Source organism: Zalophus californianus, chromosome 5 (genome assembly GCF_009762305.2).
Source record: "Zalophus californianus isolate mZalCal1 chromosome 5, mZalCal1.pri.v2, whole genome shotgun sequence".
Taxonomy (NCBI): Eukaryota; Metazoa; Chordata; class Mammalia; order Carnivora; family Otariidae; genus Zalophus; species Zalophus californianus.
Window position 1 is genome coordinate 103,592,676 of NC_045599.1, and position 20,706 is coordinate 103,613,381.

General features: G+C 49.1%; 1 protein-coding gene and 1 pseudogene across 2 annotated transcripts; one reads left to right on the forward strand and one right to left on the reverse strand.

The window, feature by feature from the left end:
* Positions 1 to 574: 574 nt before the first annotated feature.
* Positions 575 to 7,286, reverse strand: LOC113928504 (annotated as a pseudogene).
* On the forward strand, positions 733 to 19,452 carry C1QTNF2 (C1q and TNF related 2). 2 transcript variants are annotated; one of them, XM_027606338.1, is made up of 3 exons: positions 733 to 783; positions 15,011 to 15,263; positions 18,684 to 19,452. In XM_027606338.1, the coding sequence occupies exons 2-3, from the start codon at positions 15,020 to 15,022 to the stop codon at positions 19,295 to 19,297; spliced, it is 858 nt and encodes a 285-aa protein (XP_027462139.1). In that variant the 5' UTR covers positions 733 to 783; positions 15,011 to 15,019; the 3' UTR covers positions 19,298 to 19,452. The 2 variants fall into 2 exon arrangements, with proteins under 2 accessions (XP_027462139.1, XP_027462140.1); XM_027606339.1 differs by lacking the exon at positions 733 to 783 and adding an exon at positions 1,183 to 1,241.
* The last annotated feature ends 1,254 nt before the right edge of the window (positions 19,453 to 20,706 follow it).

Here is a 20,706-nt window from a genome sequence, read left to right on the forward strand (position 1 = left end):
GGGACGCAGGGGCACTATTATGTATGTGCATACTCACAAAATCTACACCATGGCACGGTCACATATAAACACACCCAGAATGAGCCACTGCACTAACAGGCGCCACACAGAAATCATGCACATGCACACTGATATGTGGTTGTGCACACTCATACACCCATTTCAACGCATACACCCAGCAAATGAAGTGCACTTCAGTTCCACACTGAGCTGCAATCTTGGACATGTGAGTGTATATGTGCATACAGGAGCCCTGATGAATGTTTGGACACCTGCACTTATGAATGCACACACACACACACACAACTAAAATGCACACACGATTCATAATCACTCTCAAGTACAGGCAAATTCCGTACTTGGGGAATTTACGCTGTTATAGCTGTCCTGCCCACACGCACCCTCTGATCCACAGCGAGATGAATGCTCACGTGCAAGCAATACAGATGTCTCTTCAGACACACGCACCCACACTCTTGCAATCACCTGGGTAGCAATCACTCTCGTGCATGTAAGCCTCCCAATGCACTGACAAGTTCTACACACAGAGACCTGCATTGACACACTCAAGTTGTCACCAGCGCTGAAGTTTTTTCCAAACCGATGCCGAAGGGAGAGCTCGGACCACGTGACCGGGAACGGAGCGCTCCCGCCCATGACGGGATGGGAAAAGTATGCCTGGGGCGGGCGCAGGCAGAGCGGCGGCGGCGGGAGGCGGGACGCCGAGCTCGGCCGAGAGCTTCGTGGTTCCGGAAGCCCCTGGACGTGGCCGAGGCTGCGAGGGTGAGTGTCCGTGCGCTACCCGCGCCGCACCTCCGCCGCCCTCCTGCAGGGGCGGAGAGCTCAGATGGGACGGGAGGGCTCCGTGGTGCTGGGGCGGGGACAGGGGGTCTGTGCGGGTGGGAGGTCGAGTGCTGCAAACGTCCCCTCTTTGCAGGCCGGGCAACCCCGGGGTTCCTGGCTCCCGATCTCTGCCTTATGAATTATAACATGAATTAACCTGTATGGAGCGCTCACTGTATGCCAGGCTCTGTGCTAAGTGGCTTAACTGTTGATAGTAACACCTCTACAATTTATTGAGCGCCTATTTTGTGCCAGGCTCTGGCAGCCTCTGGTGTGCTGTTTCATTTCCATGACGACAGGTTATCCCCATCTGCCAAAGAGGAACCAGGCTCAGAGACGTTAATGACTTGCTTCGGGTTGCACAGCTAGTAACTGGTGGTAAAGGGACTTGAACCCTGGTAAGTCTGAGTCCAATACCCGAGCTAACAATCATAGTTGGTATTTATGGAGTGCATGATCTCATTTACTCTTCACAGCACTTCTTTAAGTATATTATTAGATGGGCAGACTGAGCTCAAAAGGTACTAAGTGGCAAGTTGAGATTTGCATCCAGTTCTTTACAGCTGTCTTCCCCCAAACTACTTGTCTCTAAGCCTTGTCTTAATTACTTTGTTCATATTTCCCCAACCCCCCTGCCACGGTCCTATTCCAGGACTGTATCTCTCTGCTGAAAGATCGCAGTGGCCCCCAGTGGTCTCCCAGTCCTTGTTTGCACAACCTCTGCACCATCCTCCTCTGCTCTTTGATCACAAAACTCTCCTACCTGCAACCCTTCAAAATCTCCCCCCTTAGACCCGCCATCTCCCAGGGACCCCGTGTTCCTACCCCCACTGAACCAGCAGCAATAACAACAACATCTTATATATGTCAACCCAAGGCTGATGCTCAGGTAGCATTGTTCAAAGTCTGTCCTCTCCTCTCCTCCCTTTCTGCCCCCCCCCCAATCTATACAGTTCTCTTCTGATTTATTCTGTTATCTGGTAATTGTATCCATTAAGCCCACTTTCCACTGCCAACACCTCAGACCCCCTGCACTTCTTAGAACATCACTACTACCCTTTATTCTAACACATCAAGTGCACCACGGTGTTGGCTTCTTCCCAAATGTCTGACTTCTCCCCATCCTAGCAGGGACACCAACTTTGCCTGCCTTCTAATACTTAAATATTAGGGTCACCTTTTGTTTTAAATGCTACAAAACTAACAGTGCTCATCATAAGAAATTCGGACAGTACAAAAAGGGAGAAAGTAAAAAGTAAAAGCTGACACACCCGTTCCTAATTCTGAGAGGAAACCCATTTATCAAGAAGTTGTGTCCTTTCAGAAATTATATATGTGTGTGTGTGTGTCTTTTTTTTTAACTCAAAAAGAATCATACTTTACATTCCATACTGCAACACGCCTTTTTTGCTTTGTGTACGTTGGCCATCTTTCTGTCGGCATGTCTGGACTGACTTTGCTCTCATAACGGTGTCATATTATGTCACTGTACGAGTAAATGGAGATTCCTTTCACAAGTCTGGGGTCATCTCTGAAGCTATTCTGCCTCCACCAAATATTCAGCAAGTTCCCCCGGGACGTGGCTGCTTTCTCTGCAAACCCCCCTCTTCTTCCCTACCTCAGTATTGTTCCTCATCAGCTGCTTGGACACGGGGACTGACTCTTCTTTCCTACTGTGCCAGTCTCTACTGCTTTCTGCTCCCAAATGTTCGGCATAGGCTAACAGAGTCCGTGTACGCAGTCACAGCTTCCCTCACCCTCCCTTCCGCTCAGAGGCTTGCCAACCGGGCTTGGCCTCCATGAGATGAACTCCTGCATAAAACAAATTTCAGTTCAAATTCTATATTAGGTTTACTTTTGAAAGGAATTCTATGCCAAATCTTTTTTCAAGGAAATAAGCCTCCCTGGATCTGTGCATTGGCTTACCTCTGTAACACAGCCACACACAGGGAGCTGCCCTGTGAGTTAAGGCTTTCTGTTCGTGGGTCCTCTGCCCAAGCACATGGCAGAGGTACATGAGCCCCGTGCCCTGAGTCAGCAGGCCTGGGTCCCCTCCCAGCTTGGACCTGGAAAAAATGACTTCACTTTTCTGAGCCCTGTTTTCTCTTCTACCAAATGAGGATGATAGTATCAGCCTTACAGAACTGTGAAGAGAGCCGAACGGGGGAAATGAACATCAAAGCTTTGAAGTAAGAACACATAACATGTGTGGAGAACACCCTTTCCCTCCAGGTCAGGGGTTGCCAACTCAGATGCTGAAAGGGGCTGTGCATGACACAAAAGCAAGCAGAAGGCATGCCATCTGGGAGTGGTAAGCGCTGTGGACATTGGGGAATGCAGGTGCTGCGTCGTGGTCTGCTAGGGTGGCCATAACAAAGTACCACAGACTGGTGACTTAAACCACAGAAAGTTATTCTCTCCGAGTTCCAGAGGCTAGAAGTCTACCATTATGGTGACGACAGGGTTAGTTCCTTCTGAGGCCTCTCTCCTTGGCTTGCAGATGGTCACCTTCTTGCTGGGACCTCTCATGGTCATCCCTCTGTGTGTTGTGTCCTAATCTCTTTATGAGGATGCCATTTATCGTGGAAGAGGGCCCATCCGTACGACTTTATTTCCCTTTACCTCTTCAAAGGCCCAACCTCCAAATATCACCCCATTCTGAGGTTCTGGGATTAGGACTTCAACATATGAATTTTGGGGAACACATTTCAGCCCATAACACTCCATCTCAAGGGGCAGCCAGTTGGTGCCCTGCCAAATGTTGCCAGATCCTCCAGATTCTCAAGAAAACCTGAAGATCTTGATTTTTTTTTATTTTTTTGCTTTTTCCAGCAACCTTTTATTAACCTGTTTAAAAGAGCTGAAGCTCTTAGGTTTATGGTCATGACTTTTGAACTTTGGTGAGCCCAACTGCTTCTCCCAATGCCTGAGGACCTGCTCCTGGTCCCCTTCCATCTCTTCTCTGGCCCCAGGGCCCTTCTCCCTTGGGCGCCTTGGCCTCTTGCCCTCCTCCTCCGTTGAAGAGTCATGGGTGCTGTCCCCATGCTCTGTCCCTCCCAGGTCCTCTCTGGTGAACAACTCGAGTGGGTACAAGTCTGCTATGCTGTTGTCACTGTCACTTGCCCCTGAGCCGTCTTTGCTGGAAGCGGGTTCCCAGGAGGCTTCTCTCGGGCGAGGCGGCCAGTGCTGCCCATCTCGTCTTCCCTCCTCCTCCTTGTGTGCCGGGGGCAGGCAGGCACGCACTCCATACATGGCTTCTGACGCTCTTCGTTCATACTCACGCAGAGCTCTCTGGCACCGTGGGCACTGGGTATGCCTCAGCACCTGCTCCGGGGACTTGTTCATGTGCCCCCGGGGTGAGTTTGCAGACCAGCTGTCGCAGGTTCTCGGTGCTGGAAACAGTGTGCAGCTCCAACTCCGAACTCCCGTGTCCTCGAAGGCAGGAGAGGCGTGGACCAGCCGCCGGGATTTCTAGCCGCAGGTGGAGACCTGGAGCTCAGGCAGAAGGCAGGGCAAGCTGGGGGCTGGCGAGAGCGCATTGCACCTTGCGGGAGCCTGGCTCCAGCCGCAGAGTCGGCTGCCTGTGCCTGGAAATTTTGATTTTAACATAAAATCTCCCACGTTTTACACTGGCAACAATTTCAGATTAAAACAACAACAACAACAACAACAAAAGCATGGTGCAGTCTGTAGTTTGCATCAGCTCAGGCCATTGATAAGCCAATCAGGTCTAGATTATTATTCCCTCAGTGGCAGGCCATCCTCCCTGGCTCTTCTATCCTTTTCAACCAGAGGTCCCTGCACATTGTTAATAAAGAGCTGGCTATTGAATGAGTAAATTCGAATTTTACAACTTCTTTGACAGTAGGTCACACATGTAGAAGTCCTGCACCTTTGCATTTGTGCCTTGCTGTCCACCCGTAGCAGCTGTTATAACTGCCTGTGAGCTGTTTGCCCCAAAGCTCACAAGTGTTCAGCTCACCTTTCTCGTATGTCACAGATGAGGCAACAGCAGACCCAGGTCTGCTCATTTAACCTGGTCCTGTTATAGCCTATCTCACATTGTTTTCACATATTATCATCATATCAGAATAACACGACCATTACCGGGGGCTTACTGGTACCTGGTTACTGCATTTTCTCATTTAATATTCACAATTATTCTATAAGGGAGGGATGAGCAATTTAATTACTCAGGGAGTAAAGACCTCAAATAATTCGAATTGGTGTAATTCAAAATTTGCCGGCTGAAGGATGGCAGGTATTTTGCTCACCTACTAGAATAATGTTGTCATGTGGCTCTCGCCGCATGCACAGTTGACCATTTACAAGTCACGCTGCCTTGTAAGGTTCTTGACAAAATTTAATTTGGGGGGTGTTGAGTTATTTCAGATTTCACACATAAAGAGAAAGGATAAATATTTTTCTATCATGCTATTTCAAATTCAAATGGTTTAAACAAGACCATAGAATATGTTTTTTTCCATTTTACAGACAAGGAAACTGAGGCCCGGAGGGGTTCAGTAGCAGAGGTCGAACATGTGTGACTCCTAAGCACCAGACCAACTCTGTGCTTCTCAAAGGCCAGCCCCAGGTCAGATCCTTAGAGTTTCCCTGAAAGCCTGTCAGGGCCTGACTGGAACAGGCTCCATGGAGACCAGCAGCCCAGAGAAGTCCAGGCAAACTTAGCCTTTGCTCCCTAGCTCTTCGGAGTTCAGAATTTGCTCCCCGCCTCAGTTCCTGGGTCTTCAAGGGTGGTCCCTTCTGTACCATTCCAAGGGATCATCTCGCCCCACAATCTCCTTCCCTTGCCTTCTGCCTGGTCCTGGGTGCTCTTTGGAAAGAGGGCCTGTTTCAAAGAGAAAGGAGGTTCAAGGCTTGCTTTCTCTCCTGGGCACCCCGGCTGGACCCTCAGTATAACCAGGCTGTGTGCCCTGTGAGGGTGACAGCCACATCTTTTCATCTCCAGAACCCCAGTGTCTGGCCTCAGGGACAATAAGTGGCATGCACCATTCATGGGCATGCACGTGCCAAGCCATGGTACCAAGCACAGGATATCCCTTGTGGCCTCCCATTACTGGCTGAGCTAAACACTGTCCCGGTGACTCACCTGTCTGTGTATTATGGAGCATGAACACACCGGGTGGCTCAGTGGTGTGGGGCCAAGGCAGGCACCCCTGTCCTTCCCTCAGAATGCAATGCCAGCGCAGGGGCGAAGGCCCAGCCTCCCTGCTTTTGGTGGCAACTGACGGAATCACAAAGCAAACTAGCTTAAATGAAAAATGGAGAGAGAAGAAGGCAGGGGCCTCCGCCTGAAATGCCCCAGGACTCAGCGATCAGGACTGCAGTTGGTGACAATTACAATTTTAAACAAGGTCTTAATTTCTGTATCATGCTTTACTTTCTTTTTTTTTTTTTTTTTTTTTAAAGATTTTATTTATTTATTTGAGAGAGAGAGAGAGCACATGAGAGGGGGGAGGGTCGGAGGGAGAAGCAGCCTCCCTGCTGAGCAGGGAGCCCGATGTGGGACTCGATCCCGGGACTCCAGGATCATGACCTGAGCCGAAGGCAGTCGCTTAACCAACTGAGCCACCCAGGTGCCCTCATGCTTTACTTTCAACATCCATTATCCTGTTTGATCTTTGAAAGAGTAAGAAATAATACAGTCATAATAGCTCATGCTTTTGTACCCCTCACCACATGCCACGCCTCGTCTAGGGACATTATGTCCTCATAACAACTTCTAAGGCAGGTAGTAGTAGTAGTGTCCCCATTTGGGAGCGGACAAGGCTGAGGGAGATAAAGTAATTTGTAAAAGGTCCCACAGCGAGTTCAACTGGTTCAACTCAAGCGGCTCTATTTAGAGCTCATCCCAGCCACCACATGGCTGTGGCTTGCAACGCGGCTGGTCTGAACGCCGATGCACTGCAAAGGGAAAATACATGCTGGGTTTCCAACACTTAGCGCTGATTAACAAATGCGAAATGCCTCATTAATCGTTTTTACATTAATTACACATTGAAGTGATCTTTGAGATAGATAAAGCTACATAACATATTAAAATTAATTTCACTGCTTTCGTTTTACCTTTTTACCATGGCAATGAGACCCCTTTCGAATGGTGGCCGCACATCCTACTGCTATTGGACACACTGCTCAAACACGCTCCCCAGCACCCTGGGCTGCCACTTGGAGGCTGGCCCTCAGGACAAGCTGGTTACAGGGCTCCGAACACCCTCAGGCCTCCTTCCCTCCCCTCACATCTGGCACGCGGGCTGCATTCTTCTGGCTCCGTGCAGTCCTTGGTCTCCGTGGCAGAAAACAGCTGTGGGCAGCCCCGAGGCTGGATGGCTCTGTGCCCTCACTACACAGGCAGCTGGGGTCCCACACGAAACAGCCGGGGGCCCGGGGGTGGGCCCCGTGTCCAGCACAGCACATCGCATGCCGGGTTTGTTGGTCTGCCGGCGTTTGGGTGTATATAGCAGAAGGTCTAGTGACTTCCAGTGTGTCTTCAGGAGTGTTTGCTGGCACAAACCCTGCGAGATCCTGGCTTCTGGGATCTTGCTGGGTCACGCTTTGTCCTTGGACCTCTTTTTCTACACCCAGCCAGAAGCAGGGAGTGTGACAGGAGAAAACAGCAGATCGGATGGTTTCTGGGGCCTCTTGGCAAGTGGGCCCCATGCCTTTTAATCTTCTGTATTAGACTCAGGTTGCTGGAGTGTTCCCAAATCCCAGGAAAGGGGACTTTTCTGTGAGCGCTGTGTGAGGAGCTGTCGCCAGCCCCTCTCCTCCAGACGGTCTGTCAGCTTTTCAGAGAAGCTGGAGAGGGCTGTTTCCAATTTGCCTCCTGGAATTCAGGGAGGGCATGGGGTGTTTTTCATTATAGAATTCTCACTCCCATCAAAGGGAATTTTCAGGGAGCTTCATCTGCAAGCAAGCCCCACCCCATTCCGGCCACCAGCCCTTCCCCTTTAACCCCAGAGTCTGATAGAATCGCTGGCTGGGTCCGATTCAGGTATCCCCAGCCCCCCGCCCCAGAACTGCCTCCAGCTCCCCCCCAGAACCGCCACCCCAGACACTCTGGGGGGCTCCTAGTGGGAGGTCAGGACTGCTTGCTGTTAGTTCAGGGGCAGGTGGTAGCAATTACAATTTTCAAGGAGGCCCAAACTTTTGTATCATGTTTGCTCTCAACATTAGTTATCTTGTTTGATTCTCAGAGCAGCCCTGGGAGGCTGACAGTGAGCAGTTACCACCTCCATTTCACAGGTGAGGAAATGGAAGCTGGGATAAGAGGAGACGACTTTCCCACCGTCACATAACCAGTGAGTTACGTGACCCACATCTTCCAATCCAGGACCAGTCATCTCGCTGCCTCTCCCTCATTGGGCGAGTGTGGCTTTGTCATCTGCACAAAGCAAATGAAAGTTGTGATCCTGTTTTGCCCTTTTATTAAAAGGAGGGTCTCATTCAAGGCAGAGGAACAACTCTGAACTGAGCAGTCCTATGTGTGGGGCGGTACTGTGCTGGGCTCTGGCAACATGATCAAGAGCAAGACAGGCAGGGACTTGCTTTCCTGGACTTCCATGCCAGAGGGAGGACACAGTTGGTGGGTCAAGGAACCAATACCTATACAATCACAACTTGGTCCAAGTGCTTGGAAAGGAAAAGCAAAGTAGCAGGGGTGGGTGGGATACTTTCGGTCCCATGACTAGACATTTCTGTGACATACTCTGAGGAGACAGTAGTAGATCTGAGCCCTGAAGGATGAGGCAGGCAATGGTCTGCAGGCTTTACAGGGAGGGGGTGAGGGCTAGGGGGCATTTCAGAGCTCTCTCCAACCGCTGAGCAGTGAGTCACACACTGGGCTTTAAGCTTTGGGTACGTTATCTCATTGTTCCTACAGAAACTCCATGAGGTGGCTAAACTATTATTTCCATTAGATGGGGAAACTAAGTGGTTGGGTTTCCCATGGCTCTTAATCACAGAGTTAAACACCAGCCCTACCTGCCAGTGTGTCATAACCGAATAACCAGCAAGTCAGATTTATTTAAGCATAATGTAGATCTTCTAGTCTCCAAGGCAGGATGGTTCAGAAGCGAGCAGCCAGCCCGGACAAGTGTCCCTGGAGTTTCTGCCAGCAGACCACACTCAGGGGTAGTCAGCAAGACACCGATGTCCCCACTTCTGGTCCTTCTCGCATTACAGTCTGGGCCGAGGGTCCTTGGGAATGAACTGGGAGCCCGTGTCTTAAGGGCCAATGGCAGAAAGGAAGAGGCAGACTCTTCCCCTGACAGTGGACTTCAGGCTGGGGTACTTTAGCTCCCAGTTCTTCCTAGGACATGTATATTTATTTATTTATTTATTTATTAAAGATTTATTTATTTATTTGAGAGAGAGAGAGCACATGAGAGGGGGGAGGGTCAGAGGGAGAAGCAGACTCCCTGCTGAGCAGGGAGCCCGATGTGGGTCTCGATCCCGGGACTCCAGGATCATGACTTGAGCCGAAGGCAGTCGCTTAACCAACTGAGCCACCCAGGCGCCCAGGACATGTATATTTATGAATCATTAGCTACTTAACTGAGAGATGATAAGTCCAGGGACTGGACAAATTAAAACCAGACTGAAGAACTTCATCCAAGTTTAGTACCTCATGACTTCATTTTGGGGGGTTTAATCAACTAACATTTTCTTCCCCTACAGCAGGAAGACTGTCATAGCCTTCTTATTCAACTCCCACCAGAAAGAATTTAGGAAATAAGATAGTTTTTTTTTTTTAGATTTATTTATTTGTTTGAGAGAGCGTGCACGGTGCATGCCAGCGCAAGCAGGCGGAGGGGCAGAGGGAGAGAGAGGTAATGTTCAAGCAGACTCCCTGCTGATCATGGAGCCTGACACAGGGCTCAATCTCATGACCCCGAGATCATGACCTGAGCCGAAATCAAGAGTTGGACGCCTAACCTACTGAGCCACCCAGGCACCCCAAGAACTAAGGTGGTTTTTTAAAAAGGTGAGGAAGGATCAATAATTGTTTTTATTCCCTCTGATCAGTTGAACAGATATTTATGGAGTACCTCTTATGTGTAAAATATTCTGTAAGCTCCATCCCTGGAGTGAGGGAGCCCCTGTGCTCTAGGACATCAAAAGAAAGGAGGGATTGGAATTAGATCTGGTTTGAGCTAGAATAACCTCAAAAGGGAGAAAACTTTCCTTTTCTTTCTTTCTTTCTTTTTTTTTTTTTTTTTTTTTTTGGAGAAAACTTATTTGGATCCAAGGATTCCTTTTGGATTTAGGCCATTGCCTTGTTTCCTCCTCACTGTGGATTTTCTTGAGGGCAGAGTGTGTGTCTCACTGATTAATGAGGCAAATGTTTCTTGAACACCCACTGTGTGCAAAGAAGTTGGAAGCCGTGAGGATATAACAGACCAGCTGGGGTCCCTGCTCCCATGAGGCTTCCATTTTAATGGGAATGCCCAGTAAGCAGGGGAGCGAGCAAATCCAGTGAATACAGGTGCACTGTTGTAAGGGCTAGAAAGACACAGTCAAGGAGCTAGAGTCCAAAAGGAGAGCTGTCTGAGAGGGCATGTCAGGGAAGGCCTTAAAGGAAGTGACATTTAAGCTGAAACACAATGGATGAAGAGCCAGTTAGCCAAGAGGGTGGGGCTCCTCAGCTGGCAGAATGGAGCTTGGCTTGAAGGAGGTGGGTGGCTGGGGGGTGGGGAAGCAGGGAGAGGGAGGGGGAGCTGGTGTGGGGCAGTGGTGGCAGCAGGGGCCGGGTCATTTAGGGCCTTGTGGGCCACGTCTCCGATGTTTGCTGTTACAGCCAGCAACAACTGGACTAAGACCCTCCAGGAAGTGATGTGGCTGAGTTATGTTTCTGAACGGTCCCTCTGGCTTCGCATGGGGAGTACGTGTGGGGGAAGCAGGAGACCAGGGAGGAGGCTCCTGCTGGGTCTAAGCAAGGAATGAGCTGCTGGTGCTGGGTATGTGTTTTGTACACCCTGGTCTTTTGGTTCAGCTCATGGGAACACCCCATTAACACTCCAAAGGGGCTTGTGGAAGTCAGGGCCCAGGACGCCCCCCCATCCCCACCCCATCACCTTGGCTAAGCCAAGTGTGGGCCTCTCAAAGGATAGGAGGTTTTCCTAAAGCATCGATTTACTCAAGTATCCTGAGGGAGAAAAAGTATCACATCTACATTTTCAAAATCATGTATTATACACACACACACACACACACACACACACACACACGTATATGTGTGTGCTTGTAGGTGTGTGTGTGTGTAAATTGATATTAAAGAAATTTCTCTATTGTGTGTGGCTTTGGCAAATGCTTCAAGGTCTCTTCTGTGATTCAGAATATTTAGGAGGAAAATATAAGAAATGCTGACATAATAGAAAGAGTTTGGGCATTAGGGTCAGCCAAACCCAAGTTCAAATATAACTTCTGCCATGAACTAGTTGTGTAAATATGAGCAAATTAGCCTCTCTGAGCTTCAGTTTCCTCTAGTATAAAACAGGACAAAAATAGGAGGAGGGAGCAAGGTGTAGTAGATTAAGTGTGGTCTTCAGATCCCCTCAGACACCGGTTTGAATGTGATCCCTGTTGCACCAGTTGTGTGACTTTAGGTAAATCATTTCACTTTTCAGAGCCTCTGTTTCTTCCTCTGAAAAATAGGATAATAAGTTTACCACCTTCACAGAGTTTATTATAAACTTCAAATAAAATAATTCATGTAAAGAGCCTCACACAGTGCCTGGAACATTGTAGGCATCTAATAAAGTCAGTTTGCCTCTGCCTCAGTTTCCCTGTCTGTAACTAAGAGGGCTGGTCCCTTGGGGCCCTCCCCAAGTATGCCATTCTAAATTTATTTAAAAGACCCTGGAAGAGGTAACCTGTCTGGATGCCTTGTGGCCCTGGCTCCCCTCCAAGCCCCTAACATCCAGTTTGTCTCAGCACCGAAGTGCGGAGAGTCGGCTTGGGGCCAGGCTTGGGAGGGCAGGAGGGCGGGGGGCACAGGCTGGGAGCAGGAATTTTTGCAGCCTTGTTTTTCTTGGAGGTGCCCTGGAGGCAAGGAGTGTCTCTCTCCCTCCAGAATCTAGTCTCCCCGCCTTTATTTCCAAAACAGTTCCTGGCTCGGACTGCGGGAACCGCCAAACTCCAGCTCTGAGAAATCCCTTCCTCCGTGCATGTTCCAGAGCCCTGCTCCTCCACCCAGCCACTGGGGCCTGCCCTGGGCCAGCTGTCACTGAGCGGCATCCCCTGTTGTCACAAAGAGGCTGGTGCCAGCAGAGGTAGGGCTTGTGTGGCTGAGAGTGACCGTCAGAAGAGAGAAGGGGGCTCGTAAACTGAAACAGATGCTTCTTCACCTTCCTTCCTCTCTCATCTAGCTGTCTCTCCTTCCTGCCTTTCTTCATCTAGCTGTTCGCAGGACCTCCTCTGCCTAGAAGACTCGCTCCCACCGGCTTCCTTCCTCCCTCTCCCTGGTCCAAAATATTTGCAGAGTGCAACTTTTCAACCCATTTCAAACCTGCTTTGAGAATTCAGTTTCTCTTGTGGGCACCCAGATGTATCACAGCTCACAAGGAACAGTGACAGTTTTCCAAGACTCTTGTCAAGCAGACCAGGGAAGGAGTTGGAGATGCCTGGTGCCTGGAAGGGTCTAGGGCACAATTCTCCCAAAGTGCATCATGCACATAGCACTTCACCATGTTCTCCAGGTCTGCCTAGCACCTCTACTGTCATTCAGACCAGCCACGGGGAGCTCAGGTGACATGAGAGGAACACATGTTTACCTCCTCTGCCCCTCTGTAATGTAGCCAGGGAGGGAGGCATCCACTCCCAGGGAATCCCACCTTCAATCTTCATTCAGAGGTGAGACAGGCTTCCTCCTGTCCCTCAGCCAAGATGGGAAGCTGGCAGGGCCATCTGTCCCCTTTCTCAGCTCACCTGTTTCCAGGTTGAAGGAAGGAGAAGTAAGGGGACAGGCAGCAGGAGGGCTCTTCCATGTTTCTGGGCGTGGACGGAGACTGTACTGCTCTGCCTCTCTGGGCCTGGCAGACATCGAAGCTACCTCTTTCGTGGGGGCCTTTTGCCAGCGCCTTGGGGTTGCCATATTGGACTCAGACTGTAACAGCCTTGAAGTGGGCCACGCACAACCTCTTTTTGCTGCAAGCCCAGGCCTTGCCGTCAGCTTCTGGCTTTCTGGCGTCTACCCACGGTTATCGCTGCTGGGGCCCCTCACTTTCTGTCCAGACCCCTCTGGCCCAGGCTGACCCTTGCTGGGGCATGTCTGGTACCTTCCATCTCCCAGGCTCCCCCTTGCAATGTTTTTTAAAAAATTACTCCCCATACTACTTTCCAGGAAGCTATCACAGGATATGTGCCACCAAACTGAAGCCTTAAAAAAAATTTTTTTTAAACAATGAGAAAGACATGGATTCACACAACAGGAGATATAACACAAGAGAGGCAAAGACAACCCCCACAGTGATCATAAAGGAGAATCTAGGATGGCAACGGTTTTGCATGTGTAAGGGTCGGAACAGGGGATGGAGGGCTCCAGGACATTTATCTTCAGGAAAATAAATGGATCAAAATAAATGGAAAATAAATGGATCAAATGGTAATGTAGAAAATAATAACATAGGGAACTAAGCAAATGAAAAAATAAAATTATTATCTCCAGTAAGAAAAGAGTGTATGAGAAAGGAAATATAATTATGGTATAGTGCTTAGCTTGGCTGTAGACAATACTGATAATAATTCAGAGAGCAAATTTTGATTTCAGCAAAAATTATATTTTAACTACATGATGGAGAGGAAATAGGAGCTAGGGTGATGGAAGGGAGCTGATTCCTCATCTGTCATAAATGAAATTCAAAAGATAATGTCTAAAATAAGGGGCACAAGGGGCTCCTGGCTGGCTCAGTCAGTAGAGCATGAGACTCTTGATCTCAGGGTTGTGAGTTCGAGCCCCACTTTGGGCATGGAGCCTAATACTTAATTTTAAAAGTTTTTTTTGAGGGGTGCCTGGGTGGTCCATTCGGTTAAGTGTCTGCCTTCAGCTCAGGTCATGATCTCCTGGGATCGAGCCCCGAGTTGGGCTCCCTGCTCAGCAGAGTCTGCTTCTCCCTCTCCTCCTACCCTTCCCCCACTCGTGCTTGCTCTTTCTCTCAAATAAATAAATAAAATCTTTAAAAAAATTTTTTTGATAAATAAAAAAGAATCAGTATAAGCATATTATCTGTTAATGGAAGTAAATGCCAGAAGAGATAGCTAAAAGGGCTTGGGGGGGGGAGGTGGTGACGTTAAGGATAGGTGGGGCTGGAGATCACAGTTTTTCATTATAAGACTTAGAGGATTATTTGACTTCACAAAGAAGGTTAAGTGTATTATTTCAATTAATTTTTTTAATTTAAAAAAAAAGTATGCATTATTGCCTGCAGCAAAAGGGTACAAACTCTGGATCTGCCCAGTCTGGTTCAAACCCAAGCCCTGTCACCTGCCACTTGCACGAGGTGGACTTGTTGCGCACGTCTCTGAGCCTCCGCTCCCCCGCCAGTATCCGTCTGGCTGGGATGCTGTGAGTTAAGTAATGTATGGAACGCTCTGAGCTCATGCCTGCCCCCAGGAAGCACCTGGCCCGGAGGCTCCTGTCATAGCCTCCTGTGCTGCTCAGGTGTGGGGCACCTTGACTTAGAACTGAAACCTCAGTTCTCACCTGGCGCTACCCCGAGTCCCCCCCTACAGAGCCAGCATAGCCACAAATCATCACCTACAATGACTTGCTACTGGTACCACGTATTTGAATGAAATCATAGCTCGTTTCTCTCCATCCACGGCTCCTCCCAATCGGTGCAACTGGGCCGTTAGATCCTGCCTCCGTTTCAGCTACTCTGAGGGACGACAGTGTGATGATGAGTGCCTCGCCCCCAAGACCTCTCCAGAGTATATTCTGGGTCCATGACTCAGTTCATCCAAATATGTCCTCCAGATAGGATGACCCTGTCTAGCTACTTGTATGTGATGTAGGAGAGAGCAAGAGAGAAGTATAATTGAATTTCTCCCAGCTGCCTCCTCCTCCTTCTCTGGTTGCCTTTCGGACTGACCACCAGTCAGCTCAGTGGCTGGACTCACCTGCTCACAGCTCTTTTGCCTCCCGCAGGTGACCGCCATGATCCCTTGGGTCCTCCTGGCCTGTGCCCTCCCTTGTGCGGCAGACCCGCTGCTTGGTGCCTTCGCCCGCAGGGACCTCCAAAAGGGCTCCCCTCAACTTGTCTGCAGCCTACCTGGCCCCCAGGGCCCCCCCGGCCCCCCGGGCCCCCCAGGGCCCTCCGGAATGGTGGGAAGAATGGGCTTTCCTGGAAAAGACGGCCAGGATGGCCAGGACGGGGAGCGGGGAGACAGCGGGGAGGAAGGTAAGAGGCCCGGTGCCTGCCCCTCCTGCTCCTACCTGGGGTTGACATCCTCTGGCACAGAGAGAGTTTAGTTATACAAAAGAAAAGTAATCCCATTTCATTATAAACCAAATTAATGTCTCTTTAAAAAGCAGAGCGGTGCTTCCTGAAGGAACAATAGGTATCAGATCTTGTGTCCCTTCCCCAGCTGCACCATTGATTTGCTGAGTTGCTTTAGGCAAGTCTCCTGATATATTATCCAGAACCCCTTTGGTGGCAAGTGTCAGAAACTCAATTTATAGCCCTGAATGGAATTTACTGGCTCATGCAACTGGGGAGTTCAAGAGCCGAGCTTCAGCAATGGCTGGGTCCAGGAGCTCAAACGTTGTTGTCAAGGCTCTGCTTCTCGTGTGTGTTGGTTTTGTTCTCACAAAGGCTGAAAGTTTTGATAATGGCTGCCAACAGGCTCAAGCCTACCTCCTCATGGCTTGATCCCCAGAGCCAGTCTCAGGATGACTAATCTTCCCAAATCACATATGTTTCCTGGACTTATCTCTTTGACCGTGGAGGTGAGGAACCACCATCTGCCAGGACGGGGTCATGGGCCCACCCCTTGGTGGATGAGTGGGTGGTGAGGGCAGTTGGTCACTGTGACTGACAGCCTCGCTGGGCCCACATGAAGTCATGAAGGGCGGTTCCCCGAAGGAGGAGATGCTGGGCAGCCAGCAAACAGATCGAAACGTCTCTGCAGGCCCTTTCCGCCTTGATATTCTTTATGTCTCAGAACCCTTGATGTCAGCAACATCCCCACGCATACATTTTGAGCAGTTGGGGAGTCGTTATAACTTTTAACATTGACAAAGCACTTATGAGTATGTTGCTCAACTGGCCGTCCATACCATCCTGTGAAGGGGGTATTCTTACTACCCCCATGTCACATCCCCATGTCAACATCCCCATGAAGAAACTGAGAGTCAAGGGGGATTCGTCACAGCTACAAGAACCTGAACTCTGGACACAGACCTAGGTACCTGCTTTGGCAAATGAGTTAACCTCTCTCCGTTCCTCAGTTGCTTCATCTCTACAATAGAGATGGTAACAGCACTTAATCTCACCGGGGTGTGACAAAGATGACCTATGACCTGGGAAGCCTTGGTCTCAAAGTAGACACACAATAAATGGTAGTCACCCCTTAACTGATGTACCAAGGTAACAGGCTGGGAGCTGACTCCCAAATCCAGTCCTTCTCCTACCACACCAAATTAAGCCCTCCAAAAGCATCTCCTTCCCCAGACAACTATATCAATAATGATGATGGCTTTGACTCGAGGAGGTCTCAGAGTGCTTCAGGCACTGGATGTCCCAGTATCCCATTCCCTGAACCCAGTGGTACCTTCAGTCTGGACTGGGCTCCAAGCAGAGAGAGTTGCCCCTGACATTCATCTTACAGGTCCCAGAGGTGAGCGGGTATCTCTATTATTGCCTTTTTCTCCTGGATCAAGAGGTGTGAGGATGTAGGCTGGGGGCTGCTCTTGGCCATCTCTCTTGCGATGCACTGAGTCTCTGCTGAGAATTAAGACAACACACCAAGGAAGGCAGTGTGAAGAGATGTAGAGTCCTGACCGGTAAAGCTGGGCCACCCTGGGACCAGTAGCAACCACCCCCCCACCCTCCCCCTGACATACACATGCAGATCCATCCCCAGAAAGGTCTTGAAAAGTAAAATCAGCTTTTCCTGAAGTTCCTCAAAAAGATATCAAGAAAGAGGCACACCACATCACACATCGTAGAACTTCCCAAGAAGCTTCCTTATCTGTCTCCCCCAAAAAATTCCGACGCAAAATGACTCAGTTTTTATTCCTCCTCACAGTCCTTTCTCCCACTATGAAGGCAATAAGTTTTGCTTATTGTCATTTTTTCATGGAACAGCTTTGTAATCTTAATTTTTCCCCATTTTTAAAATTTTTAATTACGAGTAATACACAAATACATTCTCATGCGATATATTCAAACCATACAAATAAAGCAAGAGCCCTTCTTAATTCCCACCCTCCCCATCTTCTCCTCACTTCCCAGAGGTAACTACTATTAACTGCTTAGATACATCTCCTTCCTGGCCTTTTTCTACATAATTTACCTATGTGTGTAGTAACACCAGGCATTGCCAGCCACTTAAGCAATCTGCTCCTGAAAATTAGATGTTCAGTGAGAAAATGCTATTTGGGAATCTGTTTCCCAATTACTTAAAATAGGAAGAATTTAAATGCATTACATGTTAACTCAAAACTAAAACACAGTAAAATGCTTACATATATCCGTAAAAGGAGCAAAGTGCCTTGTTAGAATGTAAAACGCCTACAACGTTCCTTTCTGATCGCTCAGTTCATTTGGTGCCTAGCACACAGTCGCCTTGTGTACAATAACGCTAGGATGCCTTTCAGCACCAGCAACCTTCAGAAGCAGGCCCTTGTCTGACATTCGGCATACTTTTCAAACATCTACAGCCAATTCTGCCAGTCTGCCAATTGTACCCATTATACCGTTGTGTTTGGATATGACTCAAATCCTTACCCACATTTGTTTTGTTTAAAATGTTGTATTGAATTTAGGGGACGTAAATAGACATGTTTCCTATATAATCATTGGCCAAAAATGTTGTATTGAGAGAAATGCATACTGTATGAAATGTGGGCATTAAGAACCAAGGGGCATTCTACAGGAAAACATGACGTGGCAAATATTCTGCAGGATATGCCAACTATATTTGCAGGATGTTTACTATAGGCCATTCTCCTCTGCTCTTAAATGGCTATAGAACTAGTTAGTGTTGTGGTTTCCTTTCAACAAAAAAGGGTCTGCCACCTGCTTTTTCCTCTTAACAGTATATTTGAGAGAAGTTTTCATATAGTACACATAAATCTGCCTCATATTTTTAACTCCTGCATAGAATTGCACAGTATGGGTAGACCGTAATTTTTGAGGCATTTGTCTTTGGATGGGCATTTAGTTGTTCCTAGTTTTGCTATCATGAGCAAGGCTGCGCTAAAACTCTTGCACATATGGACAGGGACCTCGTGCTCAACGCAGGGCTTATACTAAGTTCAACGTGTTGAAGTCAAGAGGCTTCTTCCAGTTCTTTTGTCAACCCATTCCCAGAACAGCCCGTCAAAGGACTGGTCTGGCCAACAGACCAGACGTTTCCCCAGAAGGCAGGAAAAGGGAAGGGGGCGAACTGTTGTAAGTTATTCTTTTTGCCCTGCTCCACAGTGGTTCTGGAAGGTTACACCATCAGGATTTGCACGCATTTCTATGTGACTCCAAAACCTTCTTGCTCTTTCCATTACCCAAAGGCTCCTGCTCCAAGGATGGAAAGCCAAGGCCCACAGCCTCTGCCTAGTTCTGTGAAGGCCCCTCCATAACACCAGCTGCTCTGTCTTCCAGGTCCACCTGGCCGGACAGGTAACCGGGGAAAGCCAGGCCCAAAGGGCAAAGCCGGGGCCATTGGGCGGGCCGGCCCCCGCGGCCCCAAGGGGGTCAGTGGTACCCCGGGGAAGCACGGCACACCAGGAAAGAAGGGGCCCAAGGGCAGGAAGGGGGAGCCGGGCCTCCCAGGCCCCTGCAGCTGCGGCAGTGGCCACGCCAAGTCGGCCTTCTCAGTGGCCGTGACCAAGAGCTACCCGAGGGAGCGGCTCCCCATCAAGTTTGACAAGATCCTGATGAATGAGGGCGGCCACTACAACGCATCCAGTGGCAAGTTCGTCTGCAGCGTGCCGGGCATCTACTACTTCACCTACGACATCACGCTGGCCAACAAGCACCTGGCCATCGGCCTGGTGCACAACGGCCAGTACCGCATCCGGACCTTCGATGCCAACACGGGCAACCACGATGTGGCCTCGGGCTCCACCATCCTGGCTCTGAAGCAGGGTGATGAGGTCTGGCTGCAGATCTTCTACTCAGAGCAGAATGGGCTTTTCTACGACCCTTACTGGACCGACAGCCTCTTCACGGGCTTCCTCATCTACGCTGACCAGGACAACCCCAATGAGGTGTAGACAGCAGGTTCTGGCGCTCCAGGGAGGGAACAGGCTCCTGGACTTCCAGAACAAGACCCCTCGACTCTCCGCCGGGTGGGCGTGGGAACTTCCAGCCTCGGACATTCCTCCTCTGCCCATTTTTCCCTCCATCATTAAATCCAAGCTTTTTTAGTCATCCCTAACATCTATCCATTCACTCTTTTTTTTTTTTTTTTTTTTTTTTTAGTATCTACTGTGTGGCAGGCACCGTGCTGGAAGCTGCCTCAGCAAACAAGACAGAGGCTCTGTCCTTGTGGGGCTTCCATTCCAGTAGGAGATGCAATTTACAAATAAACAATCAGAGAATATAATTATGGTGCCAGGACGGACATGCACATGCCATGGTCGAGAGTAATAGGAATTATTTATTGCTATGATAGTAAGGAAATGAGGGTGAATTTTTGTTTTGTTTTGTTTTTAGATTTCATCTTTTTTAAGTCTATTTACAAAAGGCTACAAATCTCAAGTGGACAGCTCGATGAGTTTTTACACAGGTACACCGCTTGTCACTTCCATGTAGCTCACAAACATGGTATTTCCCCCTCCCTGACTCCCCGAGGCTCTCTTAAGTGCCCTCCCCGTGAGTACCAAGAAGAAGTTGGTTTTCAGCTGAGTCCTGACGCAGAAGACAGAGCAAGGCAAAGGTCTGGGAGAAGGAGTCTCTTGACAGAAGGAGCTGTGGGTGCAAAGACCTCGCTTTAGGAAAGAGCTTGACATACCTGAGGGACTGGCTGAAGGCCAGAGGGATGAGTGAAGTGAGAAGGGAGACTGGAGGCATAAGGTGTGAGGCTGGGTATTACACAGAATCTCACAGGCCATGGCAAAAGAGTTCCCTCTCTGGAGAAAGCTTATTGAAATTCAACAGTGAGCATGATATTAATATGGGGATGACCTTGGATCTGCTCAAAGTAGGAGTAAGTCAGCCTCACACTTAAGCACTTTATTATTCATTACAAATCATCTGCAGGCCCACTTCTCCAACAGGGAGATAGACCAGGCTACCCAAGAGTGCCTGAGAACCACTGCTCTAAGATGGCGGGAAGGAGTAGCATATAAATGAATCTTGCCCCCAACCTCAGGGGTTTCCAGAGTATAGGTATCGGAGGGACATGAGAAGCCAGCACAAAGTGGCTGGTGCTGAGAGGGCCTCACAGATCAATTGCTGAAAAGAACTTTCTGATTGCTCTGACTGACCACTAGCTGGAAAGGTAGGTCCAGCAAGGCTGCCTATGGTGGTCCTAGAAATGGGTAGCCCCCTCCATAAATAAAATGGGGTTTACTTAAAATACCTCCATTCTCTCTGGGCCACAAAAAGTATGAGATTGGAATGGATTTAAGAAACCAGGAAGGGATGTGGGGCCCAAGTGGATTAGTGTGTGGGTTATGGT

What these genes read in the sequence shown, in the direction of transcription:
- C1QTNF2 (XM_027606338.1), top strand. Translation starts at nt 15,020, where the DNA reads ATGATCCCTTGGGTCCTCCTGGCCTGTGCCCTCCCTTGTGCGGCAGAC. An exon ending in GGGAGACAGCGGGGAGGAAG is followed by an intron (nt 15,264 to 18,683) that starts GTAAGAGGCCCG and finishes TCTGTCTTCCAG; the next exon opens with GTCCACCTGGCCGGACAGGT.